This window comes from Heterocephalus glaber, unplaced genomic scaffold (genome assembly GCF_053883595.1).
Source record: "Heterocephalus glaber isolate CG9 unplaced genomic scaffold, H.glaber_assembly_v1.0 deba00000122, whole genome shotgun sequence".
Taxonomy (NCBI): domain Eukaryota; kingdom Metazoa; phylum Chordata; class Mammalia; order Rodentia; family Bathyergidae; genus Heterocephalus; species Heterocephalus glaber.
In genome coordinates this window covers 69,745,637-69,767,572 of record NW_028258138.1, presented here as the reverse complement: position 1 = coordinate 69,767,572, position 21,936 = coordinate 69,745,637, and the positions used below count along the sequence as shown (strand labels likewise).

The 21,936-nt window shown below is 39.6% G+C and overlaps 3 protein-coding genes across 4 annotated transcripts in view; 2 read left to right on the top strand and 1 right to left on the bottom strand.

The window, feature by feature from the left end:
- The window catches only part of Cfap91 (cilia and flagella associated protein 91), a 76,035-nt gene extending 66,116 nt beyond the window's left edge, over nt 1-9,919 (bottom strand). For both annotated transcript variants that reach the window (XM_087208964.1, XM_087208959.1), the window contains exon 1: nt 9,704-9,919. Coding sequence is in view for 1 of the 2 variants with exons in the window: in XM_087208959.1 (XP_087065085.1) it covers nt 9,704-9,727 (24 nt within the window). In the remaining variant the exon portion in view is untranslated. The remainder of the gene's footprint in view (nt 1-9,703) is intronic.
- Nucleotides 9,920-9,948: 29 nt separating this feature from the next.
- Nucleotides 9,949-16,753, top strand: Cox17 (cytochrome c oxidase copper chaperone COX17). The gene is made up of 3 exons (XM_004835660.3): nt 9,949-10,158; nt 11,913-12,001; nt 16,618-16,753. The coding sequence occupies exons 1-2, from the start codon at nt 10,052-10,054 to the stop codon at nt 11,995-11,997; spliced, it is 192 nt and encodes a 63-aa protein (XP_004835717.1). The 5' UTR covers nt 9,949-10,051; the 3' UTR covers nt 11,998-12,001; nt 16,618-16,753.
- A 400-nt stretch (nt 16,754-17,153) lies between these two features.
- LOC101704485 (vinculin-like) overlaps nt 17,154-21,936 on the top strand; it is a 28,744-nt gene continuing 23,961 nt past the window's right edge. The window contains 1 exon segment of the mRNA XM_087208946.1: nt 17,154-21,866. The gene's annotated coding sequence lies outside the window, so the exon portion shown is untranslated.

Here is a 21,936-nt window from a genome sequence, read left to right as displayed (position 1 = left end):
CCCTCCCTTCAACCCCTCCATCCCTCCCTATTTACAAAGAATAAACTGTTCTTTTCTATGACCCAGTAGTTTGGCACCTTTAACCGGCATTCTTTAAACTGACAGGCAGAGTAAAATCTCAGCCTCTGCAGGTACTTGAAAAGTTATAGAGAATGTTGTATAGCACATATTTATTAATGGAAATTGGAATATTTTTTATTCAGAGGCAGACATGTAAATACTTAGCTTTGTGAGGCTGTATACAAAGTCCACCTAGTGACTAGGTAAACAAGAATTTAAGCCTTGTAATTCTTCTCTCTCAACATATGGTGTCACTCCTTCCCCACCAACCTCAATGCTTTGTAGAATCATCTTGCCTTGGTTTAGTTAGGCAGGGAAAATGGCTAACTACCTTTATCATGGTAGGATTTTAGGAGGTATTTTCATAGTTGTTGCTTATTACATTATCAAGTCTGTCATTTCATCCATAGAATGGCTGTTTAGTGCCGTCTGTGGCTAGTAGCTCATTCAGTACAAGGAATAAACGCAATCACTGTACTATAAAAAAAAGTCTTTTCAAGTCATTATTTCAAGCTTCTTACTAACAGTTTAGCAATTGTAGCAATAAGAAGAGTGTCAGAGACTTAAGAGCATTATGATTAAAATCAAAATTGAGAAATGAGAGCTTGATACAAAAGGTATTAATCAAACTAATTTCAGAGTTGCCTTTGTAAAACAAATGATTGAAACTAATCTTTTATTATTTAGTCTCCATATACCACCTACTCTCAATTTAATCTCTAATTACAGCTCTCATAAACTGTTATTTTTTTCTTGGTAGAAGTAGGTTATTGAGATTTTTGGTATATGTGCTGCTGAAGCAAGTGTGATTATTGAGATTTTTGGAATAGGACACAATAAATTTCATGTTTTATGCTATTTTCCCTTTAATACCAAAATAGGCCATCTCACAAGTCTTCAGACATGTAGCCTATATAAGAAAAGTAAAACATAGTAATAGTTTAAAAATAGTTGAGGTAAAACATAATAATAAAATAAAAGTAGGAACGCCCTGATGAGGTTCCCAGTCACGTAGAAGAAGCCAAATCAGCCAACTGCAGACAGGCAGGTCTGCCCACGCCCTACCGAGATCCTGGGTCACACAGAAGACACCAAATCAGCCCGCAGCCCAGCAACAATCCACTGGACCCACCACCCCCGACTCCTCTGTACAGCCACCTGGTTCCACACTACAAAGACACAGAGGACACCAGACCACCAGACCAAGGTACTGAGTCCTGCTGCTCCCAGCCCAGAGGTAGGGGCTTCTGAGCCGCTGTCCCACTGCTCCTGGTCCAGAGGAAGGGGTTTCCTGGCCACCATTGCTCCCACTGCTCCCAGCCCAGAGGAAAGGGCTTTTGGGCCACCTTCTGTCCCGCTGCTCCTGGCCCAGGGGAAGGGCCTACCAGGCCACCATCCCTCCCACCCCTCCCGGCCCAGAGGGAGGGGCTTCTGAGCCGCAATTCCACTGCTCCTGGACCAGAGAAAGGGGCTTCCCGGCCACTATCCCTCCCCCTGCTCCCAGCCCACAGGAAAGGGCTTTGGGCCACCATCCCTACTGCTCCTCCCGGCCCCTGTCCCAACTCTCCCAGCTCAGAGGACATAATCCATGCAGGCGCCAACAGCCCCCCCCCAGTCAAAATGAGAAAACACGTAAATAAGTCTCAAAACCAGACTTCCAGATCACCTACAGCAACCCCATAGGGAAATGAGATGGAACACTCTGATACTCAACCACCTGGACTCACTGAACTGGCAACAAAAGGGGATCTGGAAAAAATGAAATCAGAAATAATTTCTCAGATAACAGGAGAAATTGTGCCTCTAGTGCAAGACATGATTAATAAATCTAGAGAGGAGTTGAGGAACATGATGGAATCCCAACATAGGAAAAAAATGGAATCGATAAAACAGATGCAAATAGATTTCCAGGACATGAAAAACTCCACTGAAAGTCTACACAGGAGAATGAGCCAATGTGAGGACAGCATTTCAGATATAGAAGATTGCAATTAGTGACCAGAAAAAGAAAAATTGCTTCAAAATGATAAGGGAACATGAGAAATCAATCCAGCAGCTGCCAGATGATGCAAAGAAGAATAAAATAAGACTAATTGGAGTCAATGAAGAAACAGGAGATAGTGCAGATGACATAAAAAATCTCTTCCCAGAAATAATGGCAGAAAACTTCCCAAGCAGGGGAAAAGAGCTTGACATACAGATAAGTGAGGCATATAGGACTCCAAATAGCCTTGATCAAAAAAAATCTACACATAGGCATATAATTGTTAAGATTCCAGAAACTCAACGAAGAACAAAGTTCTACAAGCAGTGAGAGAAAAGAAACAAATCACATACAAAGGAAAGCCCATCAGAATCACAGCAGACTTCTCAACACAAACCATCAAGGCAAGAAGAGCTTGGAGTGACATATTCCAAGCCCTAAAAGAAAACGGCCGCCAACCCAGATTGATGTACCCTGCAAAACTATCTTTCAAAATGGATGGAGAAATAAGATACTTTCATGACAAAGAGCACCTTAGGAACTTCGTGAATACCAAACCAGCACTCCAAAGAATTTTACACAATAGCCTAGGAACAGACATTGAGGATCACAACCCCAGGAAACAAAGCAGAATGAACCCATCTGGCATGACAAGAACTTAAATGTAAAGCGGGAGAACCCAAGAAAAAGAAAAAGTCATGCCAATGACAAGTCAATATGTTTCAGTTATAACCATCAATGTTAATGGTCTCAATTCACCAATCAAAAGAAATAGACTGGCAGAATGGGTCAAGAAGCACAATCCAACAACAATATGCTGCATACAAGAAACACACTTCGTTCAAAAGGAAACTCATAGACTGAAAGTTAAAGGGTGGAAAACAATACTGCATGTGGCAGGAACCTGAAGAAAAGCAGGAGTAGCTATCCTCTTTGGAGATCAAGTAGATTTCAAACCAACACTGATTAAGAGAGACGAAGAAGGACACTACATCCTTGTAAAGGGAAGAATCCAAGAGGAAGAGATGACAATCATAAATATCTATACACCAAACACTAGTGCGCCCAACTATATAAAACAAACACTAACGGACATGAAAAATCATATATGCACTAATACAATTGTAGTGGGGGACCTCAACACCCCACTGTCACAAATAGATAGATCAACTAGACAAAAAATAAGTAATGAAATACTAGAACTCAATCGAACTCTTGAACAAATGAACTTAACAGATGTTTACAGAGTCTTCCACCCCACAAAATCAGAATACACATTCTTCTCAGCTGCACATGGGTCATTCTCAAAAATAGACCACATACTCACACATAGAACATGTTTAAGTAAGTGCAAAGGAATTGAAGTTATCCCCTGTATATTATCAGACCATAGTGCGATGAAATTGGAGATCCATAGCAAAAGAAACTCAAAAAATTTCATAAACACATGGAAATTGAACAACACACTTCTGAATAACCAATGGGTCACAGAGGAAATTAAAGAAGAAATCAGACAGTTCCTTCAATTAAATGACAATGACAATACAATATATCAGAATCTATGGGACACAATGAAAGCAGTCTTATGAGGGAAATTCATAGCAGTGAATATGCATATTAGGAAAACAGAACAAGCCCAATGAAACAACCTGATGCTGAACCTCAAGCTTCTAGAAAAAGAAGAGCAGGACAACCCCAGAGCTCATACAAGGGAGGAAATTATAAAGATCAGAGGAGAAATCAATGCAATGGAGACTAAGAGAACAATACAAAAAATCAATGAAGCCAAGAATCAATAAAATTGATAAACCCTTAGCCAACCTTGTCAGAAAAGGAAAGAAAAGGCCCAAATCCATGCAATTAGGAATGAAAAGGGTGAAATTACAACAGACCCAGCAGAAATCCAGAGGATCATCAATACCTACTTCCAGAACCTATATGCCAATAAGATGGACAACACAGAAGAAATAGACAGATTCCTAGATACATATGAATTACCAAAGTTGAACGAAGAAGACCTAAAAATTCTGAACAACCCAATATCAACCAATGAAATTGAAAATGTAATTAAAAACTTATCAAGTAAGAAAAGCCCGGGCCCTGATGGCTTCACTGCTGAATTCTACAAGACATTTAGAGAGGAACTGCTGCTGCTACTGTTTAAACTCTTCAATGAAATTGAAAGGGAAGCAATACTCCCAAATTCATTCCTGCAAGCAAGCATCACCTTGATCCCCAAAGCAGAGAAAGACCCAACAGAAAAAGAGAACTATAGGCCAATCTCACTAATGAACATAGATGCAAAAATCCTTAATATGATAATGGCAAACAGAATGCAGAAGATCATCAAGAAGATCATATACCCTGATCAAGTGGGATTCATCCCAGGGATGCAGGGATGGTTCAATATATGCAAATCAATCAATGTAATACGCTATATCAATAGAGCCAAGGACAAAAACCATATGATTCTCTCCATAGATGCAGAAAAAGCATTTGACAATATCCAACATGCATTTATGATAAAAACCCTACAAAAAATTGGAATAGATGGTCTCTACCTCAAACTGATAGAAGCCATCTATGAAAAACCAACAGCCAATATCATACTAAATGGTCTGAAACTGAAATCCTTCACACTCAAATCAGGAACAAGACAAGGATGTCCACTATCACCACTCTTGTTCAATATAGTTCTGGAAACATTAGCCACGGCAATTAGACAAGAGAAAGAAATAAAAAGAATAAAGATAGGAAAGGAAGAAGTCAAATTGTCATTATTTGCAGATGACATGATACTCTATATAGAAGACCCCAAGAACTCCACCAAAAGTCTTCTAGACTTAATTACCAAATTCAGTCAAGTAGCTGGTTACAAGGTCAACACACAAAAATCAATAGCTTTCCTCTACACACAATGACAGACTCACTGAGAGAGAAATAGGGCAAATAATTCCTTTCACAATAGCATCCAAAAAACTGAAATACCTAGGAATCAACCTAATGAAAGAAATCAAAGACCTCTTCTCTGAAAACTATGGGACTCTGAAAAGAGAGATTGAAGATGATATCAGAAAGTGGACAGACATCCCCTGCTCCTGGGTAGGAAGGATTAATATAGTGAAAATGGCCATACTTCCAAAACTGCTTTATAGATTTAATGCAATTCCAAGTGAGATCCCAGCAGCACACTTCATGGACCTTGAGAAAACAATCCACAAATTCATTTGGAGCAAGAAGAGACCCAGAATAGCAAAAGCAATTCTAGGTAACAGAGACATGGCAGGGGGTATCACAATCCCCAACCTGCAACTCTACTACAAAGCTACTGTGATAAAAACAGCATGGTACTGGCAAAGAAAGAGACCTGAGGACCAGTGGAACAGATTAGAAGATGCAGAAACAACGCCAGACACACTCAGCCATCTCATCTTTGATAAAGGAGCCAAACACCCTCACTGGAGGAAAGATAGCCTCTTTAATAAATGGTGCTGGAAAAATTGGGCAACAACTTGCCAAAGATTAAAATTAGACCTATATATCTCTCACCATGCACTAAACTAAAATCAAAATGGATTAAAGATCTAAATATTAAAATAGAAACTCTGAACCACTTGGAACAGAGGTTAGGTAGAACCCTTGAAGACACTGGCGTAGGAAAAGATTTTATGAACAAAACCTCAGTTGCCCGTGCACTAGCACAAACAATCAACAAGTGGGATCTCTTCTTATTAAAAGGCTTCTGCACAGCAAGAGAAACCACCAGCAGTGTGAAGAGACAACCCACAATATGGGAAAAAATCTTCACCTGCTCTTCCTCAGACAAAGGTCTACTATCTCAAATCTATAAAGAACTTAAAAAGATCAGACCTCCCAAATTTAAAGACCCAATCCAAAAATGGGCATCTGAAATGAACAGACATTTCTCAGACAAAGAAGTAGAAATAGCAAATAAATACATGAAAAAATGTTCAACATCACTGGTCATTCGAGAGATGCAAATGAAAACAATGCTGAGATTCCACCTCACTCCAGAAAGAATGGCTGCTATCATGAAATCAACCAATAACAAATGCTGGCGGGGCTGTGGGGAAAGAGGAACCCTGCTCCACTGTTGGTAGGAGTGTAGACTGGTGCAAGCACTGTGGAAATCAGTATGGAGATCCCTCAAAGAACTAGGACTGGAAGTCCCATTTGACCCCGCTATCCCACTGCTGGGGATCTTCCCCAAAGAATTAAAAGAATCATACCACAGTGATATATGTGGCCCATGTTCATAGCAGCACAGTTTGTGATAGCTAAAACTTGGAAACAGCCCAAATGCCCATCAACTGGAGACTGGATAAAGAAAATGTGTTTTTTTAAATAAAATGGAGTACTACTCAGCCATAAAAAATGAGAAATTAGAGACATTTATAGCTAAGTGCATGCACACTGAGGCAATACTCTTAAGTGAAATAAATAGGACACACATGTATAAATACCAAATAGTTTCTCTGGTGTGAGAAACTGAAAGTGTAAATAAGGACGAAATGTATAATAGGTCATGTGAAATAGGAAGAAAAGGGGCAAAGGGGAAGGAAGTGGGAGGGCTAGGGGAAAGGATAGAAGGGAATGGGATTAATAGGAGAAAATGGAAAAATAGGAACAAAATCTTTGTAAATAGGGAGGAATGGAGGGGTTGAAGGGAGGGCTGGGCAAGGGTGAAAAATAAGAACCAAGAGAGACTATGTAAAGGTGCAAATTTCCAATGATGAATGTCATTATATTGTATACCTAAAATGTACCAATGATTAGAATGAATAATCGATAATGCAAAATAGGAAGAAAAGGTCCAAAGGGGTAGGGGTAGTGGGAGAGGCAGGGGAAAGGAAAGAAGGGAAAGGAAAAATGCTGAGAAATGGAAAAAATGGAAATAAAGTCTTTATAAATAGGGAAGGGTGGAAGGGGTGAAGGGAGGGCTAGGAATGGGGAAAAAATAAGAAGCAAGATGCATTATGTAAAGGTACACTTCCCAATGAGAAGTGTAATTGTGTTGTATATCTAAAATGTACCAATAAATGTATTTAATTAAAAATAAAATAAAATAAAAGTAGATTGTAAAGCTTATTTATTCATAAATTAAAAGATAGAAGATTTTCTTAATAACCTTTATGTGAAGGTTAGCTGCACCATTCTAAAACAAAAGGAGAGTTAAGAGCTGGATATAAATTACTAAACATTATACCGTGGAAAGAAACATCTTTTGGTCTTCTCTTCCTAAAAGCAGGAATCATCTGGAAAAAGCAGTTGTTGGGAGGATGTAAGGGTCAAGGTGCTCAGAGAGGAAATTAAGACTTTGTTTATGTCTTGAAAACATCAGGGTAAAGAAGTATGGGGCAAGAGATTGAGTTACTACCTAACTTTTTCCCTGAGGTCTGCCAATACTAGCTGAGGATGTCACAAAGAGGACTAGCCAGTACTGTCTCCACTGGCACAGGGAAGGAGAATAGGGAAAAAAACTTTTCTCAATTGCAAAAAGTTGGTCCAGTCACTTGGTATATAATTTGTGTTAACAGCCTATCTCAGTTCTTTTAACTCCCCAGATTCTCTTAGACAGTTCTCTCCTTTTTCCTTCTCATTCATTTTTTATACCTAAAAAAAATCATTAGCACAAGTAAACACAGACCAGTGATTAATTTTAAAATAAGAAATATTCATTTTTGCTTACACAAATTAAGTCGAATAGTAAATAGAACAGAGAGATATATTAAGCCTTGGGACTGCTATTTCCAAGTTATGTGACCTTGAGCAAATCCTGCACATTTCTGAATCTAATTCTTGTCCATAAATGTAGATAATAAATTTCAGCTGCCCTGAAGATTACACAATGGTTCACAAACTCAATAGCCATATATATATATATATATATATATATATATATGATATTATGCCTGAAGATTATGTTGTTGTTGTTTTTTGGTACTGGGGATTGAACTCAGCGAGGCAGGCGGCTGTACCACTGAGCTAAATCCCCGGCCCAAGATTACATTGTTTTAACTATATAAGTGAGCATTTTAATTTTTAAAAAAAAGAGACGCGAGGGCTGGGGATTTGGTTCAATGGTGCCACCGCCTGCCTCGCAAGCACAAGGTCCTGAGTTCGATCCCCATACCAAAAAAAGAAAAAGAAAAAAGAGATGCAAGAAGGATTTATTAGACATAGATACAGGACACACTCAAGAGTGGAGTGAGAGTGCACAGAGAAATGAGGCACCTTGAATGTTTTAATTTTTAAAATATTTAGATATTTCAGATATTTTAGATATTTTCTCCTAATTTGTCATCTATTAACTTTGCTTATAGTGTCTGATGTAAAACTCCATGCCTTTATTTTGATGTAACTTCATGAATATTTTCACATATAACTTCTGTTTTTGAAAAGTTGTAAAATAAACCATTCCTCAGTATTAAGATAATGCTCTTCCACTACTGCTGTTAGCTTTTTAGTTTGACCTTTCATTCACAGGCCTTTACTGCATCTGGAGTTCTTTCTTTTGATGTTGTATGTAATTCTCTCCAGATGTTAGCCTGTTTTCTTTTCCCCAATGATTTGGTGAGCCATATTTATCATATATTAAGTTTCCAAGTAAAGCTGATATTGCTAGCCCTAGAAGCACTGCTTGAGTAGCAGAATTCTAAGCCATGGGATTGAACACCTACATCAAAGAACTGGTAATAGTGGATCAACGCAAAATTAGGAGAACATCAGGGTAACACGTTGAATTAGTAAATGAATAAATCCAGTATGAAGTAAAAAAGCATGCTTATTAAAAGTTTTCAGATGACAAAAAGGATGGCCGTAATACCAAGAGGCTGAAACATGAGGGTGGCAAGTTTGAGCTCAGTCGGAGAAACGATTTCAGGATACGTTGTCTCAAAAAAATTAAAAAGGGCTGGTAATGTATCTTACTATGATGGCTCTGGGTCCAATCCCCAGTAAAAGGGAGGGAGCAAAGAAGGAAGGAAGGAAGGGACATATCTATCACCATGTAGCTCTTAAAAGCTTCAAAGTTCTGCTGTAAAGGATAAACTCATTAGGGTTGAGGATTGCTCAGTTGTGCCGTGCCTGCCTCGCAAGTGCAAGGCCCTGAGTTCAACCCCAGGTACCGAAAAAAATAAACTCATTCCTTTTGCAACATTTCTCTTCAGGAAAAATTAAATGATTGTGTTCATTTTATTGCAAATGACATGGACATCAGTTTACTTGTCTGTTCAAAAAATGCCAAGGAAAAGGTAATTTTAACTTTTATTAATATAGCTGACAAGTATTTAACTAGATGATTCATTCTGAAAACAGCTGAAGAGCTATAAATGCAAGTTAGCTGAGGATGTAGCTGTGTATGATGGTGGGGAGATACTGGGGTTAGAGGACCTTTCTACTCCCCCAGTATTTGTGGACTGGATTGTTCAAATGTCTTTGCTTTTTTTTTTTTTTTTGCTACTCATTTTTAACCTGATCAGTGAAACACAGAAAAAGGCTTGTGGCGGCAGGGAGGGTTTGAAGGGGGGAAGAAAGCCCATAAGACCCCAGCGTGAAATATGGGGAGCGAGTCTGTTACTCAAGGGAACTGACTTACACTAGTGATTTCAATTATTTAGCTTGGACAAGTCAGCTTACCTTCTTGGGCGTCAGTTTCGACATTGGTAGAGGCTAGATGTATTGGAAAGCAACTCAGCCGACTAGAAGTTGTCAGCTTTACTGAGCCCTTCCCAAACTAACTCACAAACTATCAGGGACCTTTACACCCGCCCTCTCTCCGCCTACGTAAAAGCGGCGCCCTCACGCGGTCCTAGCCACCTTTTTCTGTGCACGCGCTTATTTTAACCTCTACCCCCGCTTCCGGTCCGAGAGGCGGGACTTCCTGTCCTCTTGAGGCCGTTGCGGAAGTAGCTGCGGACAAATCGGCGTAGGGGGAGCTTGGAGAGGATAGTGCTTGTGAACTTGTAGCTGCTTTCAGCTTGCAAGATGCCAGGTCTGGCAGCCGCGAGCCCTGTCCCGTCTGAATCTCAGGAGAAGAAGCCACTAAAGCCCTGCTGCGCCTGTCCGGAGACCAAGAAGGCGCGCGATGTGTGGTCAGTGCGCAGCCTGGGAGGGGGCGGCTGGTGCAACGGCCCGCGCCTTGTGCGCTCTGCCCTCCCTTGACCTGCGGCGCCCTGGAGAGTTTCAGTAGGGTCTCGTAGGTTTTACAGTCGGCCCTTGGTGCTCAGCTCGGTCCAGGGAAAGGATTAAGGCGGAGAGAGGTCAGATTACGCCAAGACTCACGTCATCCTCTCATTCCTCCATGTGATTTTTGAGTATCGTCCTTGTTAAGCACTGCGTAGAAAAGCAAGAGGATGCCACCTGATTTTGAGAAGCTTAAAATATACCGAGACGTTTGCCAGTAATTGCTGTGCCGCGGGCTAAAGACTATGATAGATGTGACAAAACTAAAGAATAAAAATTTCTGGTAATTTCTAAGGATTTCTTCCCAAATGTAGTGATAGACACAGGGTACATTGGGTTCCCCTTCAACCTTAAGGCAACCAAAAATTAAAAATCAATCTATAGTGTAGCTGATAACGTTTATCTAGGTCATTACTAATTCACAAAAACTTTTGTTTGTTCTTCATTATTTAGCCTTTATTGTAGAATAGATCTCATTAGAAGGCCTCAGATAACGTGAATGTGCACCTCCTCCCACCTCCTTTTGTCACTACAAAGTAGAGAAATAATAGATATAAAAGTAGAGGTCATAATTCATAATGAGGTAGGTGTATAGCAACTCAGTGCTTTCATTAATATTTAGTGCTTTGTAAATAATACTGTAAATGGAGGGTTGAAAGGCTGCAGTGTATACTGAAGTTGCTCCAATGGTAACATATGCTTATTGAATTTTTAAGTAGTATGATATCATGAATAAGACCTGAGGGTAGAGTCAGGGTTTGAATCTTCTCCACCATCTTGGTGACCTTGAGCAAGTTATTTAACATGTCTGCCTCCTATGTCTCTAAAATGAGCCAAATGTATTTGCCTCCAGGGTTGTTAATTAGGTTTAGTGATAGAGCATATCAGATCCCTAGCACAGTATATATAGCATTCAAATGATCAGTGAGTGCTAGCCGTTATCTTCATAAGGAGCTGGGGCTGTCTCTCCCATTTGCAGGCAGCCCTTGAGCTACACTGAAGGATAGTAAGAGTTTTGGTGGAAGGAGAACCTGTTTCCTTCTTTAAATTTCTTTTGCATGGGTCACCTCAGACCACTATGGCTTCTCCTTAAGTATCTACAGTCAGAAGTTAGTTTTTTCTTGTAATTGAATTTGTCCTAACTTGACTATCTCTGCTGCATTTTCAGGCTCTTAAAGCTATGTGGTCCTAGTCTTTTCTCTGAATTTTACAAGTGAAAAATTCTTTAATCATCAAAAGGGATTTGTCTTGCTGTTCCTGACTGCCAGATCTTTTGTGATGTTTATGTTGTAGATGTCTCATAACTAGAAGTGGATTTGTTTAGGTGTGTTTGAATGCAGCACAGAAACAGAAAGTTAATTCTTCTATGAACATGGGTCAAAAAAATAAGCTCTTCATTTAACATAAATATTTTATGCAGTTTATTTCATTATAGAGCTGTGTTATTCCTTGCATATAATAGCAAGATTTCATGTGTATACTTATTTCTTCTAATCAGGTTTTCCCTAAAATCTAGTTGGATGGAACATCTTTACAGGCATCTATCACAAGATCAAATCAAAACAAAGCTATCTTTTATAATAGCAGTTTTTAATTCCAGCTGTGTTTCACTAATGTGGTTCAGACCTACTTTGTTAGATAACAAGTACATTTTGTTTCACAGCATCATCGAGAAAGGAGAAGAGCATTGTGGGCATCTAATTGAGGCCCACAAGGAGTGCATGCGAGCCCTGGGATTTAAGATATGAACTGGTGAGCATATTGCTTCAGATTTGTATATTACTTCACATATTTAGTTGCCATTGGGCAATATTCTATCTGAAAGACAGTTCACCTGGTTAATCTAACATGTATAAGTATTACTTAAAAAATAACTTCAGTTGGGCGGGGGATTTAGCTCAGTGGTTCTGCTGCCTGCCTCACAAGCGCAAGGTCCTGAGTTCAATCCCTGGTTCCAAAAAATAACTTCAGTTCCCAGTATGAGGTATAAGTGATGCTAATAAACTAAGAGATGTTTGGCAGAGTTGAGAAGGGGAATATGCAACTTTCAAGAAAGAGTTTCACAGAAGCCTTTGAATTATGTTATAATCAGATTTAACTCGTGACTGTAGGAAGTTCAAAATACTCCATTTTCCAAGTTAAAGGAAGTAAATAAAAAATGTTCTCTGTTTCTTATTTCTAATGTGGGTTTTCAGTAAATGCAAATATTGTTTTGTGCAAATGAAAATGGAATTGTTGCTGTTTCTTTTCTACCATGCTTTATGTTTATAAAACTAAAACCTCAGACCATTTTTTGAAGAGCTGTGAATTGCAATTTTAGTACTAAAAGAAACTTTCAGTGATGTCTGTCCAATAATACAAGTAAGTTATTTCCTTTTGCTAGGAAGCTCTTCCTTCAGATATCAACTTTGCTCACTCCTCAGCTTCACTCAGATCTTTATTCAAAAGTCTTTTTGTTAGAAAGACTTTTTCTTCTGTTTACCTGATGTAAATAGCATCTCTTCCCTATCACGCTATCTCAGCCCTGTCCAATAGAACTTTCTGTGATGATGGAAATGTTCTTTATCTTCTCTCCCCAGTATGGTAGCCACTAGCCAGATGTGGCTGTTGAGGCCTTGAATTATTGCTGATGAGGCTGAGGAAATGAATTTTTAGTTTTTTGTAATTTTAATAGCCACATATGGCTAATAACTATTCTTAATACCGTCACCTGTGTATTGTGTTTTTTTAAAATCATCTTCATTGCTTTACTCCAACTAGATAAAATATAAGCTCCGAGAAAGTAGGAATTTTCTGTTTCCCTCACTCATATCCCCAACACCTGTAACACTGCCTGGTACATAGTAGGTGCTCAATAGAAGATTGTTAAGTAAATGAAAGAATAAATGAGAAAATTGAGACTTATGACTAGGAGAGGATTCCCAAGGTGGGTTAGGTAGGAGCAGAACAGGAACTTCCAGCCTCCAAGCAGACTCTGCTTTGTGCCCTCCTACACCCTACCACACTGCTACTTTTAACTTACCGATAACTGAGCGATAATGCCAGAGCTATTTGTCAGTTTCATAGTAATGGAGAACCTGGCTTCTTTCTCTTTCACCTCTTTGCTGCCTCTTTGGAATTTCACATATGGCTGGTCTTCCTGTTTGATGTTTAAGAAGGGAGGGATAAGGAATTTGCTCTAGGTCGATAAGAAGTAATATGACTGTGTAGTGGAAAATGATCTAGGGTACTGAGCCTTCATTTTGACCCTCTTGATGTCTAGTGTCATATGTTTTTCACTTGTGTTTAGTTTTCATCAAAACATTAATCCTCTTTGGATTTCACTTTTTTATATATGTTATGATTATGGTAAATCTGTTACTGTATATACATGATATAGTTAAGTGGATTTTAGATTAGGTGCTTATTTAAAGAGTAATCCATGGCGAATCATTCTGTTAAGTAAATTTAAAGGGAAGTTCATTCTTAAAAAGTATGCTTGGCTGGGTGTAGTGGTACACTCCTGTGATCCCTGCTCCTCAAGAGTCTAAGGTAAGAATATTGCAAATTCGAGACCATCCTGGACAATTTAGTAAGACCTCATCTCAAAACTAAAATGGCTGGAGATGTAGCTCAGGGGTATAAAGTGACCTTGGTTACCATCCTCGATGCCACACAACACAGTACACCTATTGACTATTTTTAAAGATGTGGAACCTCAACATTTGTATATGGCTTCCTTGTTCATATTCTAATTCTTCCTAGTTGGTTGTGTAAACTATTTACTAGAGATGAACCTGCCTTGATTTTTAAAAAGGACAGTTTTTTAAAATGCTGGCTTTTGAACATCAAGAACTTCTTTTGGATTTCATGTGAACTATAAAAGTGGAACCGTTTTTTAAAGTAGCATACATTCAAAATAGTAGTAAGATACTATTTCCCTGTGTTTTCTGGGCAGAGAGTAAGAGTGATAGCTTTGTATTTTATTTGTGTATGAAAGAAAATGACAAAGCTTTGGACTTAAAAAACTTGATAGATTGTGTAGCCTTGGGCAGATCTTTTTCTTTTCTTTTTTTTTTTTTTTTTGGTGGTACTGGGGAATAAACCCAGGGTCTTCATATTGAGCTATATCTGTACCCCTTTTTAAATTTTTTATTTTGAGATAAGTTCTCAGTAAGCCTCTAAGTTGACCAGTTTGAGCTTGATCCTCCTGTCTCACCCTCCCAGAGTGCTGGGATTACAGACATGTGCTACCACACCTGTCTGTCCTTAACTTTTAGAATCTTAGTCTTTCCTTCTGTCAAATAGAGATAATAACACATACCCAAACTACTTGACTCTACTGTTGTGATGATTAAATAATATATGTGTGTTCGTGCTTTGTGAATTATAAAATAGAGACCAGAACAGAACAGCTCACACCTAGGAAATTGTAAGTAACATATACTCAGTTGAGATCTGTTGAATGTATGGCCTGATTATGTACTTTTGAATCCTAGTGCTAGAAGAGCAATCTGAATCGTATGGGGCCTTCCTAAGAATTCAAACTGTCATGTTTTTGTTTTCAGCATAGTGATACTTTTGAAGAGGGAGTGGATAGTGGTAGAATTAAAACTAGAGTTCAGGTCTTTTGTATTCACTTTACATTTTACTCCTTGTCCTTCCAGAGATTGTATTGGCAACATACTTATTTTTAGAATTAGCACATTATCTTAATCTTTAATCTTAAAACTTCATTATGAATGCTAATTAGAAAGTCCTATTTCTGACATGCATCACTGCATCCAACTCAATAACCAGGCCCTTGGCTGCAGGGTGAAATCGGCCCAGCTGTCTGCACTGCTCTGAGGTAACACTTAACTACCTCTTACAGTGTTAGATCTTCCTGAGAATAGCTTGGAATGAAAAAATTTAGCTCATCATTTAATAAAGCAAAGGCTTGGAAACTAGTAAGGAAAAATAGGTATGACAGTGGCAATTCTAAACAATTTTTTCTGTCTTTTGACTTTTTTTTTTTACTGAGAGTAGACAAACCTGAAGCCTGTTTAGAAATGTTAAGAAATGGGTGGCTAATACCTTTCCACCTTTAAGAGTCAGAAGAAACCTAGTGAACCCAGTTTGGTGGCTGAAATCAAATTCAACAAGTATCACTGAGTAGTAGTGGTATTATTTATTACATTTAACTGGCTGCAATTAACTGGCTGTTTGCTACATTTAACTTAAAAATGGGGTATACACACAAATAAGCAACTGATTATGAAAGTATAACTCGGAAATAATCCAGAGAATGGGTCATTTCTACCATTCAGACTTTCTGTTTTTTAATAGATATTTATTAAGATCCTAGAAAATGCCAAGATGAGAAAGATGCCCCTGCTGTCCAGTACTTTGCAGTCAGAATTAGAACCAAGGAGTTTCCATGGGTGCTTTGACAGAGCAGCCCCTCCTGATGTGTAGGCAGAGGTAACTGCTGTGGGCTGCTATCATTGGACTGTGAAAGTCTACATTTTTTATTATTTTTCCTGACCTTTCCTCTAGTATATTCTTCCTTTGATCTTTTTAGAAAACAGAGTTTGTGTCTTGATGAGACTTTATCTTACATGTTCCTGCTGGCTTGAACCATCAGTAGTATCGGCATGACTGTCCCATAGGGCAACTCGTATCACGGGTGGTTCAGAGCCACCTGGAAGCAAGACATGCAAATTCCTGGCCCCGTTGTGCATGTGTTAACCCAAATGAGTGCATCAGGTGAGGGAAGTACTTGCATTAGACTTGAAGAGTTGGCTAGCCTGACTCAGTTCTCTTTTTAGCATTATTCTCCATATTCTGGCATAGGAACTGGGGTTGAGAGTGGTGAGAGCTATGTGGAGAGACTAGCAGTCCTGTCATTTGCTGCTGTCCCTTTTCGATCTTTCCAAATTGATGTGTAAAGCATTGCTCATATTTTGCCCTTTGATTGAGTAGCTTTCCACAGGAAATGTCTTGTGCACTAAGTTGACCTTCTGCTTTCCACTTTGTGGACCTTTGCCAGACATTGTTGAATCCGGGGAGGACAGGTGGTTTGCAAGTCTCTTTTGTTGCATATCTCTAAAAATAAAATGCCTTAGCCCTTTTTGGAAGATACTTTCGAGGAGGGAAAAAGTAGTTTTTATCTCAACAAAAGCTTCTTAAGATTAAAAATGTAGCGGGATGTTTCAGTGATATTTTTAGTTAGGCTCAACTAGAATTTTAAAATGTGGATCTTTATTTCATGGCTTATTTAGCATAATTGTGGCAGGTAGTTAACATTACTTCACTGAACTGTTCATTTCTGGTGGTCTTAAGTTCCTAACTCCATAGGTCTGCTTGATGTTTGAAATCTGACTTTCTAAAACAAATCTTTTCTGTAGGTGGCCTGCTCTGTGAATAATTCCTGAAGAATGAAGAAGATTAAATCATTTTGGAAGTTCTTTGATGAGCTTTGATAAATGGATAAAGTATTTATAATTTATTAAAAAAAAAAAAAAGAAAACGCCCCAGGTCAAAGTTGTTCAGGTGTGTTTCATTTTGTGTTCCTTACATACTCATGTAATATAGCCTTCCTCTCCCTCTCCCTCTCTCTCTCCCTCTCTCTCTCCCTCTCTCTCCCTCTCTCTCCCTCTCTCTCCCTCTCTCTCCCTCTCTCTCTCTCCCTCTCTCTCCCTCCCTCTCCCTCTCCCCTCTCTCCCTCCCTCTCTCTCTCCCTCTCTCTCTCCCCCCCTCTCCCCCTCCCCCCTCTCCCCCTCTCTCCCCCTCTCTCCCCCTCTCTTCCCCTCTCTTCCTCTCTCCTCCCCCCCCTTCCCCCTCCCCCCCTTCCTTAAAGGATATAGTAGCAAATGTGACATGGGCTTCTTTTGTTTTTGCCGTCATTTTGGGAACTGGATATTTATTAAAAGAAAGCAGATGCTTTTCTCAACCAATGAACCAATCTCCAAAATTGGATAGATACAAATAAGAATTTTAAATACTTTTACCAATTCATAATGAGTGTGATGGCCATTATCATCTCATTCATGACTCATACTTTGTTTTTTACTTTTAGGTTTCTTTCTCTTATCTGTGATCAGTGCTGGGATCAAATCCATGCTAGACAAGCAATCTACCACTTAGCTGTATCCCTAGCCCTTGAATTTTTAGATTTTTAAAGGGAAGAACTGGATAAGAGTTCAATTTTAATACTGAAACCATTATTGTTCTTCTTTACTAGTTCCATTTTTGGGAAAAGTTTATTAGATTTTGGTCCAAATTAAGAGTCATTTGGCTTGGAAGAACTCAACTATTTGGCATTATTAACCATTATAACCTGCCTAGTTACATTGCAAGACAGACTAGGATCAGAAGTTTAATGCCTAGGGACCTAGGGATCTGTTGCTAATATTTTTAGTTTTGTTTGTTTCTGAGACAGGGTCTTGACTATGTAACCTAGGCCACCTTCAAGCTCGCCTTCGAGCTCCTCCTACCTTAGCCTCCTGAATGCTGGGATTATAGGCATTCACCACCATGCCTGACTGACTGTTATTATTAAGAACCTGCCTCAGGCTAGAGGCTATCCTCTATTAAAAAGCCATTAATCAGACAGCTCAATGCTATGTCACAGTGATACTTGGAATAGAACACAAAAGTGTGGCTCCCTTAGTATAGCAGCCCTGTGGTCCTCTTAGCTGCTTAAGGGCCAGTGAAGCAGTTGTCATGTACCCTTAACCACACTGAGTTTAAAATCTTACAGACCAAAGGTGTGAGGAACATAACTTAGAGGAGATGTACTGTTCATTTGTTTTTGGATGGGAAAACTGCCTCATTTATACAATAAATGAGCTGAAGTTATTCCTTAGAATTCCTACCTAATTAGTTGGCTTAAGTGCACGGGTGTGAAGGATGGCACTTTGGTTCAACCACTGACTGATGTCAAAAAAATCAACATCATTGAGTCTGTTTTTCTCTACTTTAAAAAGAAAACATTATTTAACTTAAAGATTGTGAGTACTAATTGAATTGATGTATATAAAGCACTTAGCACAGAATCAAGCACAGTGTTACTAGCATCCTCTAATGCTTTGATTCTGTAGTCATATTTTTACTTGAATACTCATGTAGATATAATACTTTCAGTAAGTACCTTGGAATTTATAGAGAATTCTAGGTGAAGACCAGAGTCTTGGACACCCGAGACAGCTGTAAACCAACTTCCTACCCAGCATAGAGATCCTTAGCAGGTTGTTATCTGGACTTGAATATGTCCTGGCAGCACAGAAGGAATTTATACATTTTTACAAACATACTCCATGTTACATATTTTTAATGAGATTGTAACGTTCTTTTCCTCTTAACATATTTTACCATCAGTGACATTCACACTGTGGCTTACCATAACTTAACCAAAATGTCTTATAGGGTACCTGCTGTGTGTCAGATGTCCCTCCAGGAATTACATCTCAGTCTTGGACAGAACACACATCAAATGCCAGTATTCTGACTTGGAGTAGAGGAAAAAGGTCATTTTATGTAAACATAAAGAACTCACTTGAAATCTCACCAGTGTATAATAGGACCACTTTTCGGTGCTCTTCTTTCCATACATCTATCCCTGTGTGTTTACATACTTTTTACTTTCTTTTTCCTTTTGGTTACTCTGTAATATCAGTGCAGTGGAAGATTCCATAGGAAAATTTTCACAACTTTACTAATCACATAGACCAATAGAAAAATGAAGTTTTTTAAAGAAATGTGCTCTAAACAGGCACTTTCAATCCCAAAGTTTTTATTACTAAATTCAAAGGCTCTAAGTTCCTCTGTTAAATTGCTACAAAAATGTCTATACACTCTCAATTTCTGTCCTTATCTCAGCGTGGCCAGTTGGGTGAGCAGAGTCGGCTCCATACGTGGGAGGTGCTGTATGAACAGCTGACTGCGTAATCTGGCCCCAGCCTGCCTTGGCTGTCTCGTGTCATGCTGCTCTTTGGATTTACCTATGACAAGCTGTTCTTTGTTATCAGGTTATGCCGTGTATTTTTGCTTTACTTCTGGCATGACTTCACATTCTCTTCTTCCCTCCTGGAATGCCCTCCCTGGCTGTAGAGCACCTACACATTTTAGACCAGCCTAATTGTTGCCCTGCCCGTGATGCTTCTCTTGAAGCCTTTGCATCTCCATCAGTGTTTTTCTTTGAACCTTCCTTACTTCATGGGGCTGCAGTTTTTTCTGTACCAAAAAAATTCCTTGAAGGTCTTAATTCTCTTTTTCATCCTTATATGTCATTGGCACACACATTTTGTCCTGAATAAATGCTTACTGAATTGAATCAGCTCAGCAAATTATGTGATTTCTGTTTCTTTCCTTTTGTTCTTAACCAGATAGTTTTTACTCTTCTGCTTTCATGTTTGTGGATTTCCTTATAAGGACATAACCATTTTGATACACATTAAAATTTTCTTTCCTCTTTTGTCAAATCTGAGTTTAAAAACAGAGGAAATACAACTTCCCATTGTCTTATTCTGATAGTAGGTCCTGTCCCATGGGCATCACTGTCACTATCTGTCACTGTATCCCTGACATATACGCCACCCAGCAGTGTACCCCAGTCCCCTGTAGTGATAAGTATATATAGATGAATATAAACTCCCACAGTACCTGGTAGGATGCTTTAGACTCACACTGACCTAAGCTTCAATCCCTAGGCATACACTTGCTCTGTACCTTAGGGAAGTTCCTTAGTTTCTCCAAGCTTGTTTCTGCCAGTAAAAATAAAGGTATCTTAGGATGATACTACAGGGAAACCAGAGTTGCTTGATAAATGTTCATATACTCTGTTCAGATACACATGAGGATGGGCATCAGGACAGATGAACAGAAGATAATGGATCTGCCTGTCTCTTTAAAGGGCTGGGGCCAACCCATTGGGCAGACTGGCAGGGAAGGAGGACTGCTGTCAAATTCTATCTTTGGCAAAGTCTTGGCTGCTCCTCTCCTCCTGCCCTCTGACTTCCTGTTCACAGCCGGCAGGATACCTCCTTTGGGAGCTCAGGGCTGTGTGACTGAGGAAGCTAGATGAGCAATTGCTGCGTGTTCGAGTGGGTGGGTTGGTTGGGAGGCAGGCTAGTGACATAAAATCGGCATATGGAAATCCCCAAAGTTCACATCTCAAATGATGCCAGAGGTCCAGATCCTTGCCATGAAGGAGGCTTGAGGGCACTTCTTTAAGCACTCCGGCCCTTCTCCTTTACGTCAGCTTCTCCTCTACCCCTGCTTAACTTTGGAAAGAAGGAAGTATGATGCACACTTTTTGGTCAGTTGATTTTGATTAAGTTAAAAACGGGTGTCATTCACTATGTTGTCCATGTTCACAGCCCCGTGCCTGTGCTCCGTTTTCACCCCAGAAATGCTGTCTTCCTTTTGCCTACCTCAGCCCCACACCTCACCAAACACCAGATCTTCTGTCTTCCTCCCCAACGTCCCTCTTCCTCCTAAGCTGCTACCATTCATTAAAGAGAAATCTTGTTTATTGTGCTTCACACAATAACTGCTGTGGATCTTGTCCTTTATGTCCAGTTACTGTGCAAACCACTTGGGACCAAATATTAAGTCTGACAGTCTGGGGTTCAAATCCTAGGTCTGTACCTTATTCCCTGTGAAAACATGTTCCCTGTTTGAGCCTCAGTTTCTTTTGTAATAACTAATGAGCAAGTATATAAAACACCTAATGTAGATCTGGCACTTAATGGGTGTTTAATAGATAGAAGTTATAATTTAGAAATATTTGGGTAGTGTGATGATTGAGGCAATGAATTACCATTTATTAACTTACTGCATCCAGATATATATATATAGGAAATCTGTTTAGAATTTACAAAGCTGTTTTACAGTTACTGTTGTTGAATGGGTATCAGATAAATGCCTAATGGTATTTGCAGTGTGACTTCAAAGCTTTCAAGAGCTTTTCCAGTTTGCATTGCTAGGACTTTTTTTGATAGTAGTCCCATGCTGCCTTCTTTTTGTGATACCTCCTACTCAGAGAGCCCTCTGGCCCTCCCCACAGTGTTCTGCCTGCTATGTGGAGGTAAATTCTATGTTCACCTTCCTTTGTCCCTTATTGCCCGCCTCTCTTGCCTGAAGTCTTATCTTGTCCTCTGGGAGGTATGCTAAGTGCTCTGCCAGCCTGCCTGAGTGGCTGGCCTGTTTTTTTTCACTGCCAGCACCTCTTGGATTCCAATTCCAAACATGGTATCCCTCTGGGGTCACCCTTTCTTCCGGTGCCAAGAGAGAACGCATTCCAAATGGAACACAAGTGTGCCTCCCATGCAGGGCTCTCTGCATTCTGCTTGGGAACAACAGAGAGCAGGATGTGGCCGCTTTAGCTCACACTGCTCAAGTTTTCAGTCTCATTGTCCTACCTTTCTCTCAGAACAACTGAGGTTTTTTGTTAGGGACCAAATATGAAGACTGTTCTAAGAAACCTGGAGCCAAAGAAGCTTACCAGAGCTCTGCAGGGAGGGCCACAGCCTTGCTGAGGCAGAGAGAAAGTTTTGAAATTCTCTATGCTGTGTACTATGTTCTGCCATTCATCCCCAAAGCTACCAGGAGCATTCCTGCCAGCAGAGGAGGAGCTGGTGGTGAGAAGCTGCAGGTGAGAAGATATCTGGGAGGACAGATTAATTCATCTGGGTTTCCCATTTGGGGACAGCATCAGAGCCCAG